Source organism: Panthera leo, chromosome B1 (genome assembly GCF_018350215.1).
Source record: "Panthera leo isolate Ple1 chromosome B1, P.leo_Ple1_pat1.1, whole genome shotgun sequence".
Lineage (NCBI taxonomy): Eukaryota > Metazoa > Chordata > Mammalia > Carnivora > Felidae > Panthera > Panthera leo.
The window spans coordinates 169,277,418-169,291,783 of NC_056682.1; the positions used below are offsets into that span (position 1 = coordinate 169,277,418).

Below are 14,366 nucleotides of genomic sequence, written 5' to 3' on the forward strand. Positions count from 1 at the left end.
AGTGAGGTCCTCAAACCCAGAGCATGTTACCATTGCACATTCCCAGGCTTCACCTCAGACCTACTCGATGAGAAATCTGTGTGTAATAAGCCCTTCAGGTGACTCTGAAAACCACCACTCTAGATTCCTGGCCCCATGGCTAATTACTTGGGGCTTGATGATAGCCAGGCAGCCGGGGTCTAAGAGAAACAGATCCAGCAAAAGGAAAGGAGGTACAATGAGAAAACAAGATGACGGGGAATCCAAAGAAGAATCTCTAAGGGTACATTCTAAAATAAAAATTTCCTGCAGAGGAAGGAACCCGCTGCTGTATCCCACCCTCTTGCCCAGAAGTACCTGCCCGGAGTATGTCTGTGAAAGAATGAGGGCAGGTGTGTGGGTGTGCTTGGAGAGGAGCCAGTCCCAAAATGGGATTCCGGAGCCTTCCAGTGGAAACAAATAGGTACCCTTAGCAGGAGTGGCTCTGGACGGAGTCTGAAACCCATTCAGAGAAACAAAGTTATTACCAAAGACTGAAGAACAGATACAAATGTTTAAAAACCTAATGATTTGAATAAAATCCTAACTCCTTTAATCTCAGTTTTACTTCTCGTTCTCTACCTTTGGGTATTTATTGATTCCTGGGACTTTGTTCGCACCGACGTAGCTCAACTGTACCTCTGTTTGACCCTAATTTGCTCAACCTCCCCAAAGCTATTAACTGAATTAATAGATGTAAAGCACTTAGCAGTGTCTGGTACATTCTTTCTAGTAAGGAAATATTTCATCTTCCTGGTCACAATCTTATTTCATACTGAAATATAGGTTATTCTAGTATTTATCTATATTTACTCCAGTAGGAAAACTTTGCTTACCAGCATTCTGTCTTTGTCTTTAAAGAAGCTTCCGCCAAATAGTCCATGTTGTAATCTGAAGCCTAATTGTTTTTTGAGTTTGATTATTAAACTCTTTATCATTTAGGAACATTATCACAAACTTTTTAAAAACACAAAGAAATCTAAGTACTAACCAAACATTTGCTAATATGGTAATAAGTCATTCTGAGGTTCTGTTATTTGGCAAAATATACACTGAATAGGAAAAACATAATTTCTAAGTCCATCATGATACATTTTACCATACAGGTTTTAAGTACTCTGCATGAAGGCTTTTATCTTGACTAGGGTTGAAATTTTACAATTATGTGCCTTTTTAAAATTCTGCCTACTTTATGAACATCTGAAAGAGAAAATAAGATTGTGGAGGGCTTTACTGGGTGAATAAATATTATTTCATGATTTTTCAGTGATAATTAAATCTACATTATGTCAAAGAGTCCTCAACCTGAAACCTTTATAACTTTTGGCATAGTGACATTTTGAAAGTAAAATTAGTGTTGCACTTTTTTTTTTAATTCCATAAATGCCAGGGGAATTTTATCATGTTTCAACACTTGCTGAATATGTAATTCCCATAGTGCACATTAGTGGCCATCTGTGTAAGGTAATACATGTTTGGGATGAAATTGATTACGGCTTAAACACTCCTGTGTTATGATCAGGAAAAGCACGCAAAGTTCACATCTTTTTTTCTAGTGGTCATTATGTAGCTAAAGATATTAATTTCCAGGGGCAAACAGCCTATCACTCAAGATCTTAATCTCACAATAAATGACACCAGGGCCAAAGGAAAGGAGGCTGTGGGGCCTTCCACTAAAATTAGTAAACGCTGTGCTCCAGGAGCTCTTAGGATAAAAGAAAAAGTAACAGGCTTGGGGACACAGTTTTTCTTTTGTAGGCTTCAGGGTAGACCCACTGCAATTTTGCTGCATTTTCAGAACTGTTTCATTACCCTTTTGAGAAAATCCTGTTATTAGAGCCACCAACACACCCCAGGTTAGCCTGCTTGTAATTTTTCTCCGCATGCTCATTGCTGGCCCTGCCTCTTTAGTCCTTTATATTATTTTTGCCTGGTTTAAAGAATGTCTCCTTTTCATCTGTGCAAAATCAGATGCTTTCCTTCCTTCAAATATGGCTTCAATGTGATCTCACCCATGCAGTTATTTTGTTTTTATTAGATTCGTGCATGGTAATGTATGCCTGTAGACTTCTTGAGCTCATTTCTCCCCTTGGAGCTACAAGATACACAAATACACTTGTTTATGTATTTCTAATGAATGCGTTCACATCTTGACTCTCCCATTATCTAGTTACCTCAGGGTTTTGTGAGACATTACCAGAAAATATTTTTTTAGTTTAGAAAATTTTAAGAGCTTGTATTACTGAACTGTCCCCCATGATCATTAAAAAAATCTTATCATGCTTTCTGTGGATTATTTGACATTTGAACACAGGTATATTCTGATCTTCCCTGGGATGTGGGCCAGGATGATTTAGCTGCAGATGCCCCGAAAGTAGCTGAAAGAATGGATAGAGTCATTGTCTAAACGTTGAAATACAGCCATTGTGATGTTGGCATAGTTGATGCTGACCTGTGCTTCCTTTGTGTTCTTGAACTTCTTGATGATAATTATTCATCAGGTTATGATAGATTTCAAATCTGCTTCCCATTAAAGATAATAAAATAATACTATCTCCTTAAAGAAGGGAATTTGCCTTCCTGTCTTACATATTATAAACTAAGAAGTCATGCGCCAAGAGTATCTAATAGCTATATAATGTATTTGGAACATATTGAAGAGAATGTAGTCTAGACTGCAACAGTACTGGATAATATCTAGATTTCGGAATCTTTCTTAACTTTTTTTTGTCATTCACTCAGCAAACACTGAATGCTGACTGCCAGTGTTCCAGAGATACAGTGTAAAGGTGAACAAGATGTGGTGCCTCCTCTCGAACAAAACTATGGGTCGTACATTGAAACAGTTAATCTGAATATGGTACATTAAAACGAGTAAAGACAGAGCAAAGTTCTGTCAGAGCACCGTAGAGGAGAAGACTTGTATTAGAAATACAGCTTCAAGGAAGCAGTTAACTTTTGAGACTGGCCTTGCAGGATGAGCTGGGTTTCCCCAGGCAAAGCAGTGGAGGATGTGTGTGCCTCTGTATACATACATGCACACAAAGACACATGCACATATACATACACACCTGTGCACATGCACGCCCAGCTATATTTAAGCATTGTGGCAAAGACTGTTGGCTGGCTAATTTAACACCCGTTCCCATCCTCCTCTGTCTTGTCATCCCACTATGGAGGCTGGAAAAGCTCAGTACTGATAGTGAAGCATGGCCATGGAAATATAAATAAACAAAAATGGCCATGTTTGGAAATCTGCTAGGGACTTTTGGAAACACTTTTGCTTTCAAGTAAGAGATGGATACAGTTGCCATTGCCCCCTTATTCTTGTCTTCAGTTGTAGCAGTGATAATTATAGCTGTGGCAGCCACCTTGAGACATTGAGAAAGTCTTGGAAAGTGACTTGAACTGTCAGTCTAATGCCTGTAACTGCCTATCCCAATACTACTTAGGGAAGGAAAACCAAATCTTCATTTAAGCCATTGTTAGTTAGACTTTTTCTATTATAGCCAGAAGCATTCCTAAGTAATATACCCATAAGCCCTCTCTCACTCACTCATGTTTGCTTACATATATTTTAACCTTATTTCCCATGCCTACCAAGACTTAGGACTAATTTTAAACTTACACTTTGGTAAATAGTAAGCAGAACTTCATGTTAGAAGAAAGAAGATGGAATGCTTTCTTTGTTATGACCAATTTAGACACTATCCTTAGCAGTTGATTTCCCTTATATCTATACTGTCCTTGTCTGGTGTTTTAAAATAAAAATGAAGGCAAGAAGGGAGAAACAGCTTGAAAAGAAAGATAAATGTTGACATAGAGGATCATCCTGGTGGTTAGGTTACAGGGAAAATCCAAGAATCAGTTGATTGTGGCTTAGTTTGCCAGTTTGCATTCCTATGTATTTAGGACCAAGAACCATCCCCTTTACCTCTGTACTGAGCCAGGTTTCCCTAACAACCGAAGAGTTGTTCTCATTTTTCCTCTATTTAGGAAGATGAGAGTAGAAACCATTCTTCTTTCTGAGTGATTAGAAGAGCTTTCTGCAGAACATATTATGTTCAGTCATGTATGAAACATACCAACTAGTGAGCAAGCAATCTTTAACGGACTCTGGCCTTCCACAGCACAAATATGGAGTAATGTGATAATTACCCAACCTATTCTTTCTTACAGAGACTGATGCTGTCGCTTGGTTTATTTCTCTCTTCCTCAGCATTTCTAATTGTCTGCTATGTGTATGTTTTCTGACACTGCATCAAATTATAATTTAATTGCATAAGCATTTATTTTTTCATAAGCATTTATTCCTACTCTTTTTCAAACAGGTCGTGAACACTGCTTCTTTGCTGTGTTGATCTTCCATAGTTTTTGTTGTTGTTTTTTTGTAGCTGCCTGCTGGTCTTTAACTCCCTTTTGATTTCTCCCTTGTGTGTGGCTTTTTGTTTCATTTTTTGTTTTTGTAAGAATCAGTTGCCTACCTTAGGAGTAAGGTAATATAGGTATCTTCAGTTTCATGTCAAAGTACTGGATGAAAGTCAGGGATCCTTAAGAGAAAACTCAGTGGGATACTTGCAATTTATATCAAAGTCTACATATTACCATTATTCTCTGAAAAACATATACATACTTTAGTTCTTAAAGAATCTAAATGGGTTTTCTTCTTAAAATTTTTGCCACTCATTTTCCCTAGAATCTTCAGCTACTTGGAGCTACAGCCATTGAGGATAAATTACAAGATCAAGTGCCTGAAACCATAGAAACTCTCATGAAAGCAGACATCAAGATCTGGATCCTTACAGGGGACAAACAAGAAACTGCCATTAACATTGGTAATTAACCTAATTCAACCTTTAAATCGTGATGCTTTTTAACAGTTTGACGTATTTTAGAAGATAAATTTGAGATATTTCAAGATTTGAAAGATTTGGTTTTGTAAGATTTCCATATTTATAATATTGTTGGGCTTATCTGTTCATTTATGGTCCCAATGTCCCTTTAAATTTGCAGTGGTGCAAACCTCAGCTCTTGCAATCACAAAGTAACCCTCTCTCACCTTTCTATCTCTGCCTCCCCCCACCTTCCATCCATAATTGACACATGTAGATAACATGTCCGCAGTTGTCTGTGAAAGTCTGGAGACAGGGACTGTGGCAGACTCGTGTATCGGCACTTGTTTATGTGACCAAAGGTTATTTCTGAGATGGGAGGTAATGTTGCCAGCTTTCATTCATCCTGCAATCGTGTCATTTTTCACAAAGAGATTTTATTAGTCAGCTCATGTCGCCATAACAAAATACCACAGATTGGGTGGGTTAAACAACAGGAATTTATTTCCTCGCCGTTCTGGAAGCTGGAAAGTCCAAGATTGTCCACAGGTTTGGTTTCTCCCGAAGCATCTCTTCCTGGCTTGCAGATGGCCCCCTCCCTACTGTGTCCTCAGCTGGCTCTCTTCTGCGGGTACACACTCCTGGTGTCTCTTTCTCGTCTTATAAGCACACAAGTCCTATTGGATCATGAACCTGCCCTTCTGACCTCGTTTAACTCAATCTTCTGGAAGACCCAATCTCCAAACATTATGGGTTCAGGTTCCAACATGTAAAACTAAGGAGACACAACCCTGTGCATAACAGAGGTCTTCCTGAGAAGAAAGTTGGTATTTGGTTTAAGGCCCATATACCAGTAATATGCAAGGAAATGTCACTCTTTTTTTTTTTTTTTTTCTTCCAAATTCTGTAATAATAGTTTGCCTGAGCACTGTAATCCCTGACATAGATTCAACCTCTGGATATAAATCCTATGAATTACATCCAAAACTCTACCAAAGTGGAAGAAACCATTCAAAGGTATTGACAGCATGAAATCACATTCTTAGAAAGTCCGTATCAAGTATCATTATTTAAGAAACATTTCGCTAGTACTCCTTTTAGAAATTTTAGTAATTGCAGCATTTTGTAAATATAAAACTACAACAGAGGGGCGCCTGGGTGACTCAGTCGGTTGAGTGTCTGACTTCAGCTCTGGTCACGATCTCGCGGTTTGTGGGTTCGAGCCCTGTGTCAGGCTCTATGCTGACAGCTCGGAGCCTGGAGTCTGCTTCGGATTCTGTGTCTCCGTCTCTCTCTGCCCCTCCCCCACTTGTGCTCTGTCTCTCTCTATCAAAAATAAAAAAGAAAATGTAAAAAAAAAAAACAAAAAACTACAACAGATTTATAGCAAATTGCTGGACGTAGAGGACAATTAATTTTTAAAAGATGCTAGTATAAGTGTAAATCTGTAAGCCAAACAAATGGTTAATTTTGATTACAAAAAGTATCACTGGTGTTAGACACAAATGGAAAGATGGTGTACAAGAATACTTTAGAGTTGGGAGACCTGAAAAACAGAAATAGGCTGAACAAAAAGCATGATGACAGCTAGAGGAAGACTGTAGGGTGGCAAAGAGTGATATGTGAGGAAAATAAGTGCTGCTGAGAACACTTGAGTGATGGAGCCATTATGACAGTTCCTATGAAGAGTGTGGAGGTGGCATTTGGTAACATTTAACTTTTAGAGTCTTGGGCCATAATCTTTGGGGTCTTTTTCCTAGAATAAAGTAGGTGACATCCATTCATTTCATTCATACAGCAAATGTGCATTACACAGAAGGATTCAGTTTTAAATCAGGAGGTCAGGAAGAACTCACTGAGAGGATGACCTTTGAGAAATGACCTAAGAGAGGAAAGGGAGCTTGTCGTTGGATGATTAGGGAAAGCTATCTACTGTTCTAAAAAGAGCAGAAATGCAAAGCGGGGAGCAGGAGAGCAGGTCAGCCGCATGACAGGGCCTCCCAGATTGCTGTAAAGGCCTTGCACTTACTCTGAGTGAGATAGGAAGCCACTGGATGGTTCTGAGCAGAGGAAAGATGTGGACCGACTTTCCTGCAAGAACGGTCAGTCTGGCCACTAGGCTGGCTGAGAATGAGCTGGGAGGGAAGCAGGTGTGGAAGCAGGGAGACCAGTGAAGAGGCTGTTATATTAATCCAGGTGAGGCGTGGTGGTTACTTGGACCTGGATGGTAAAGTGAAAGTGGTGAGTAATGGCTGGAATATGTATATATTTTAAAGGTAGAGCCCACAGGATGGACTAATTGATTAGATGTGAGGTATGAGAGAAAGAACGGACTGGAGCATAATTCCAAGGCATCGTAGCTGTTGTGACTGAAGGATTGAATTGCCATTAACCAAAATAAGGAAGACCGAGGGGAAGCAGGTTTTCTGGGAGGAGATCAAGAATCCAGTTTTGAGATATGTTAAGTTTGAGATGCCTGTTTTACACCTAAGTGTCTGCTCTTACATAGGCACTGGGATATGAGAGTCTGGAGTTCAGGAAAGAGCTCTAGTAGGAGATATGAGTTCCAGAATGGTCACTGTTTTGATGGTATTTAAAACCATTGTATCTGGGCACCTGGGTGGCTCAGTCAGTTGAGTGTCTGACTCTTAATTTCGGCTCAGGTCATGATCTCACGGTTCATGAGTTCAAGCCCCACCCACATTAGGCTCTGCACTGACAGTGCAGTGCAGAGCCTACTTGGAATTCATTCATTCTCTCTCTCTCTCCCCCCCTCTCTCTCTCTCTCTCTCTGTCTCTCTGTCTCTCCTCTGCTTGCGTGCTCTCTCTCTCTCTCAAAATAAAAAATAAACATTTAAAAAAAAATATATATATATATATATCGAAAGAGATCACAAAAGGAGTAAGGTAGATGATACTATTTTAAATGTGATGGTAATATTTTAAACACCAGCCAGCCGAGTTGCTTGTTTTTCTCCAGCCAAGTTCAGCTGTACACAAGTGGGTTCTGAGTAGGCAGTGTCAGTTTAACCAGCAGGTGATTTTGCCCTGCTGCAAGTACAGCAAAGCGAGGAAAGGCAGGACGGTAGAGGATATGACGGTAGTCCAAGGGCAGGGGGACAGTGGTGGGATCCACGGTCCACAAGATAGCCAGACAACCTTTAGCACCCTTCTCCAAAACAGCCATCTCCTCATGTTGGTCATCATGAAGGATGTTGCATGTAAGTGTGGTGCTTTTCAGGACATTGAAAGTCATTACCACGTTCTCTTTCCATACTTGTATCTGAAGACAGCTTTAACTTACCAAATATTATCCTTGTAGCCCTCCTATAACAAGCAAGAGCATTTCTTTTTTAACTTCTGCAAACCTGGAAAACAACTATCACCGGTCCTAATAAAATAGATAAAGCTTTAGTTTTATCTAATGAAATAGATTAAAAGTAAATAAAATTTGATATTTTTACAGTATTATCACTTTAACATCTTCGCCACTGCTCTGTAGAGAAATGAATTATATCAATTAATCTACTCTATGTTTGGACATAGGACACTCCTGCAAACTTTTGAGGAAGAACATGGGAATGATTGTTATAAATGAAGGCTCTCTTGATGTAAGTAAAATTATCTTTTAAAAAAAAATTCCTTTAATAACTTAACCATCTTGTTATATTTTATTTTATATTCAAATAGCTGTAAAAATATTTGATCTTCCTTAGGTTAAAAGAGATTTATTACTCTTGCTCTGCTGTAACATAATGCATATTGTTTTGAACCACATTGTTGTAAATAGATCCCAGCTTTATGTCTGTGACCGCTAAAAGAAGTTGCTAAATGATTTGCTTGATGGTGTGAGACAAAACTTTTCTGCTTTGCAGAAGCATTATGTCAGGAGGTTACTGAGTGACTGCAATTTGATCATGTCTACCTGGGAATTTTGTATGTTAAACATTTAATATCTTCTTTAGCTTCCAGTGTTAATGTGTATGTTGCTTCTCTTAAAAAAAATTATCTGTGAAACCTATTGGACAGCATGAAAATCACCATTCCTAAAAGGAAAGCCACGTTGTTTTTTTTAATGTCCTAACTTCTGGGCTGAAATATTAATTCCTTTTTTCATGGCTGTGATCACACAAAGTTATATTTGGGAAAGAGGGAAAGATTTGTGAGGTGTACCGTGTAAAATAGAAGTTAACCCAAAAAAAAATTTTTTTTAAATATGCAGGTCAAATGACCCGTTAAGAATTTTAAAGTAAAAAGGTGACTGTTTGTAACTTAAGGTGGAAGACAGAACAGGGGAGGTGACTATACAACTGCTTGAAATAGACATTGTGACGCAAAGGGCAGAGAAAACCTGATAATTAAGGACGTGGGTGAAGCCGAGAGGCCAGGTATGTAGAAAGGATGGTGAAGAGGCAGACATTTAGCAGAAGTCAGGTGGCAAACAGAAATTACAGGTCAGAAGTATTTGACTTCCGATTTTTAAATTGGAATGACGATCTCTTCATTATTTGTCCTCATGACAATCCTTGGGATCCTTTTCCCTTTCTTGTGAAACCTTTGAGAAACTTGTAGCCTAAGGAATAATACTTGATTTTGAAACCATGAAAGTTGGTCACATCTTTATTAATAAGCATATTGTGTGAACCACGCTTTAATCCTAAAAACACAACCAAAAAAAAAAAACACCTAGCCTGTGGTTGGAAGAATGTCCTTTTTATTTATTCATTCAGCAGGCCTCTGCTAGGCTCCGAGGACACACCGCTGGGTAAGCACTCAGCGGACTCTGCCACTTAGGGCTCACAGTTGTCTCTCTTCCCCACCAGTCATATTATTAATTTTGGGTTTATTCAAGTTACAGTGTTATGAAAAACCAGAACTAAGATAGCCATACCCTTCAAAAGCTTACAGATAATAAGGGAAGTAAAATGCATATAAGTAACAGTACCAAACAGATGCACAGATAAGGTGGATGTATTGCTATGACACAATTGTGAGGCTTGGAAGTGTTTATAAAGTAAGCGACCGTGAGTTAGATGGAGATGAGTAGTTGAGTAATGGAGGAATCCTTGAAGCAGAAAGTTAATACATGTAAGTTCAAGGTACATTTGGGGGCGTAAAAGAGGAACACTGAACTTAAAAGGTTGTAATTGTCTAAAGTATTTTGTTTGAATAAATGCAGATACATAAGGTAAAATCCAGGTTACAGAAAGGGACAAGTACAAGCGTTAAAAACTGAGTCTCCCATCCTTACCCCCACGCTACCCAGTTTATCTCCCTAGGAACAACCGCTGGTTCCAGTTTCCAAGTGTTCATCCCAAGATATTCTGCCGTGTCTGAGGGATATTTGTGTATATCTATGTGCACGTGCTTTGTTATTGAACACAAATTACAGCACACTATCCATGCTACTTTTTGCTTTTGTCACTTAATATTATCTTAGCAGTTGTTCTCCAATAACGTGTGTGAAGCTACCTAATTCTTTTTAAATGGTGACACAGTATTCATAAGGAAACTGCAAACTTCATCAGCTCTTTAGGAGAGGTATGATGTGTCGAAGCAACCGACCATAGACAAGTGTGGAAGGCTGGAGAGTCATGGGGTGCAGGCAGCAGGCCAGGATAAGAGTTAGGTAATAGGGGATGGGGTTGCCATTGCCATCCATGTTATGGGAGAGAAATTCAGGGAGACTTCTCCCATGTGGTCCCTGGAGAAAGAGGAAGCCATCAAGAGTGGCTCCAGAACTGGGCCATGGTTGTTCACAACATTACAAGAGCCTCCATGGAAGCATTTTCCTAGTCCCTGTAGACGTGTAGGCCTTTGTCAGCAACATGGGTTACAGGTAGTAGATGGTTTTTCTGACACTTGAAAGAAGTCAGAGGTGAGACCTCTGACGTCAAAGCAAAAGCATGTCAAGCCATGCTTGACCTGTCACATGATCCTTTTTGTTTGGTTGTAAGCTTTCATCTTATGTAGCTTACGACAGCAACGCTTCTTGTTTTCATCTCTTTCATAATTTTTCTCCAACTGGGATGAGCACGTTCTTTTTGTGTTGCGGGTATCGAGTGATAAAACTAGTAATCTCAAGAATAAAAAAGTAAAGGGAAATACCGAAGATAGCGTGCTGCATCATGTATTGTTAAGCCAGTGGCATTTACTTGCATTTTGGAGTTTTCAGAGTGGTAACTCCTAAGACATAACTGCCTCAAGGGGTACCTGCACTCCCTATTTCTACGGGACCAAACATAGCTAGGACTCTCAAGGGAATACTCAATTTCAGGAAAGCAGGTCCGTGTCTATGTATTTTGGTTTGCCGGCCTCTCTCAATGCCCAGCAGACTGCCTACCCCATAAGTACTCCATAAACACTTGAGAATTAAGTCACAGAGTAATTTTCAATTAAGGGTTTCCCTTTAAAATATATATATTGTGTATCAGTTTTAAATTTGGCAGTACTCGATCTTACCTGGTATTTTTAAAGTAAAGTAGTTAGAAAGGTTCTTAGCGATTCAAGTGACAATGTAGTGTGGAAGATCATAGGCAAACCCTGGCTGACGGATTAGCACTCATTTATCCAGCTCTGGACCGCCATGCATTCTCTCCCTGCTGGCGGGGGCAGGCTGTTCTCCCAGGGAGTTAAGTGGTGACTTTACAAATCTGGCCGTTTGGGGTCAGACCCTCTCTGGTGCACTCATTTGCTTCTCAGCAGGAAAGGACACATCACTTTGCATAGCTCCTTCAGGTCTTGTGTCATAAAATCCACAGCTGAGATTTCAAGGAAATCATGAGATGTGCTAGACCGCCTGCAGATACACCATTATTTATTTTCCATTGTCACGGAAAAGAAAAGCATCCTGTGTATTCACATTGTACTGATGAGGATACACTATGGGATTCCCATTCCATCAGCACAAACAAATAATTAACATTTAAGCAATAAACTTAGTAGGAACGTAATGTCTCAGGAAATAATACAACAGTAAATAGATTGTGGGTGTATGTTTCATCAAGTGGCAATTTTAACGAACGCACTTAAATTATTCCATTAAATGTTACAGTTCTGCCCTATTCTGAATGTGGGACCCTGGGCAGATTGAAATTAGGTAACTGCTCTGAGCCAATTTTGCTGCCTGCAAAGCAAGGATAATGTTACCGTTGGCACAGGACTGCCATGATTAGTACAGGGCATGGCACGTACGAGAAAGAGATATTATAAAATTTTGTAGAAAAATATTATTTCGGTAGCCTGCAAGTTGTTTTGCAAAATGACCATTTTTATTATGAAAGATACATTATTCCCCCATCTTTTCATTTTTTTCCTAAGCAAGATATAAATGTGGATCTTCTTTTGCAGAAGTGATACCTAGTGCTATGAACTGTGCAAATTTTATACCAAGATACTCCTAATACTGTTAACATTTTAAAGTTGAATCTTCTTTTTCAACTTGTATAAGTAAACTATTATATTTGAGGCTCTTGAGTTTTCAAATAGAAAAGACTTTTTCCTGGCAATCACAGTAAAGGAATTTTTTTGTCTTCCCATAATCTAGCGCATGTCCAAAAAAAAAAAAAAGTTATTTGGATTTCTAATTTTCTCATTTTGAGTTTCAGTACAGTTATCTGTGTTGAAAAATTAATGGCCATTCAGCATTTTTAAAACCTTTAAGTAAATATATAAAACCAAACCACAGTTGAAAATACAGAATGAAAGTCTTGCTCCACAGATCTGATAGGGAAACCTGACGGGCTTTTCTGCATCTGCCCATCCCTGGCTTCCTTCATGGCAAGAGCGGTCTCCACTGCCAGCAGCTGCCCGGAGCACAGTCGGGTGCTTGCACCCAGTTACCTACCAAGCTACCATTTAACATTGACAGTGTCAGCAAAAGAGTTTGTTAGGAACCTTGATCATGTTTTTCTCTTAGTTTAGAAAGTAAGAATTTCATGGGTCCACGCCATTAAGAATCCTCTGAAGTTGGGGGCTCCTGGGTGGCTCAGTCGGTTGGGCAACTGACTTCAGCTTAGGTCATGATCTCACAGCTCGTGAGTTCAAGCCCTGGGTCAGGCTCTGTGCTGACAGCTCGGAGCCTGGATCCTACTTCGGATTCTTTGTCCCTCTCTCTGTCCCTCACCTGCTCACACACTGTCTCTCTCTGTCTCAAAAATAAACTTAAAAAAATTTTTTTTTCTAAAGAATCCTCTTAAAGTTGATCAAAATCTATTAGATATTTGTAATAAATTGATCATTTAGGTAATATATAATTTTTTACTGTGCTACTTTGAATCACTTTATTAGAAGTTCTGACTGTTTTCGTGGTATGAGACATTTCTTTAAGGGTCTGCAAAGGCAGGAATTTCAAATTCCTGGCGTGAAGGGTATATTGTACTTCTTCTGTAATTCCTTAGCAATGCCCAGGAAATATGGACCATTATCATAACCATGAGTATTATTATTTCTTTTAGCATGATTATTCCCGGGGCTGGGGTGGGGGGCGGACATCCCACTTCTCAGAAACCCCTTCCACTTAATGACCTAGCTTGAAGGGATTCTTCTAGCATCGCTTTTATATCTTTAATTTGTCATGATTTGTTCAAAGTCTGTCTGCTAAAACTGGAAATGTCTAAAAATGTGAGCTAAGAACTAGGGAATCTCAATTTGTCTTTAGCTCCCAGTATCTAATTAAGGCCTTTCAAAATGTACAAAAAGCTCTCTACATCCAGATTCCACTGTTCTCATCTGTCAAGTCTAGGGTGAATGGGAGGGACCATAATTTCTTAAGCCATTAACTCTATAGGTGCCAGAACAATCTTTCTGAGTCTCACATAATATACCCTTAACCTTGATCTCTCCTTCTTATAGCATTTCTTTTACATGGACAGTTGTTGGATGTGTCCTGGGAGGTAGGGCTGGATCGTAAATCCATTTTCCTTTCTACTGTCCGGCTTCCCTAGGAAACAAAAAAAGAGCAGAGGAGAAAATTATTTACTATATATTTATTGAATTAACAGGAATGATGGTTAAATATGTATGTAGAGAGCTTGGAGAAATAATTTCCTACACTCATAGTCAAAGGCTTCCAGTGTTTTCCAGTTGAACTCCCAAGAATCCCTGCCTACCTGTCCTGGAGATCACCTGGGCAGTTTTTCTAGGTAGTCTATGCTGCTGTAGACATTCACATTCAGCCTGATGAGGAGTCAGCACCAAATATATGGGAGGTAGTGAATGGATCCCAAAGGAAAATGCAGCTTTCTGACTTTTTGTGAAAAGAGAACACTGCTACCCCTGCGGGATAGTTCTAGTCCTAAGAAAAAGGCTAGCTTAGGTTTATGAAGCTTATTTTTTGTACTAGGTACTGGAATAAGGACTTTATAGGAAAAATCACACTTAAACTTGACAACATTAGTAGGCAGATACCATTATGCCCATTCTAAAAGTTCACCTTGACCTCCAGTGCTAATCAGCATTTGAGGATGTATCAAAGTACTTGGATTCCGGAGTCTAAGCAAATAGATTTTTCTGGGC

General features: G+C 39.2%; 1 protein-coding gene across 3 annotated transcripts in view; it reads left to right on the forward strand.

The window, feature by feature from the left end:
• ATP8A1 (ATPase phospholipid transporting 8A1) overlaps positions 1–14,366 on the forward strand; it is a 230,837-nt gene that overhangs the window by 130,020 nt on the left and 86,451 nt on the right. For all 3 annotated transcript variants that reach the window (XM_042936485.1, XM_042936486.1, XM_042936487.1), the window contains 2 exons: positions 4,715–4,853; positions 8,397–8,461. In XM_042936485.1, coding sequence (XP_042792419.1) covers positions 4,715–4,853; positions 8,397–8,461 — 204 coding nt within the window. The remainder of the gene's footprint in view (positions 1–4,714; positions 4,854–8,396; positions 8,462–14,366) is intronic.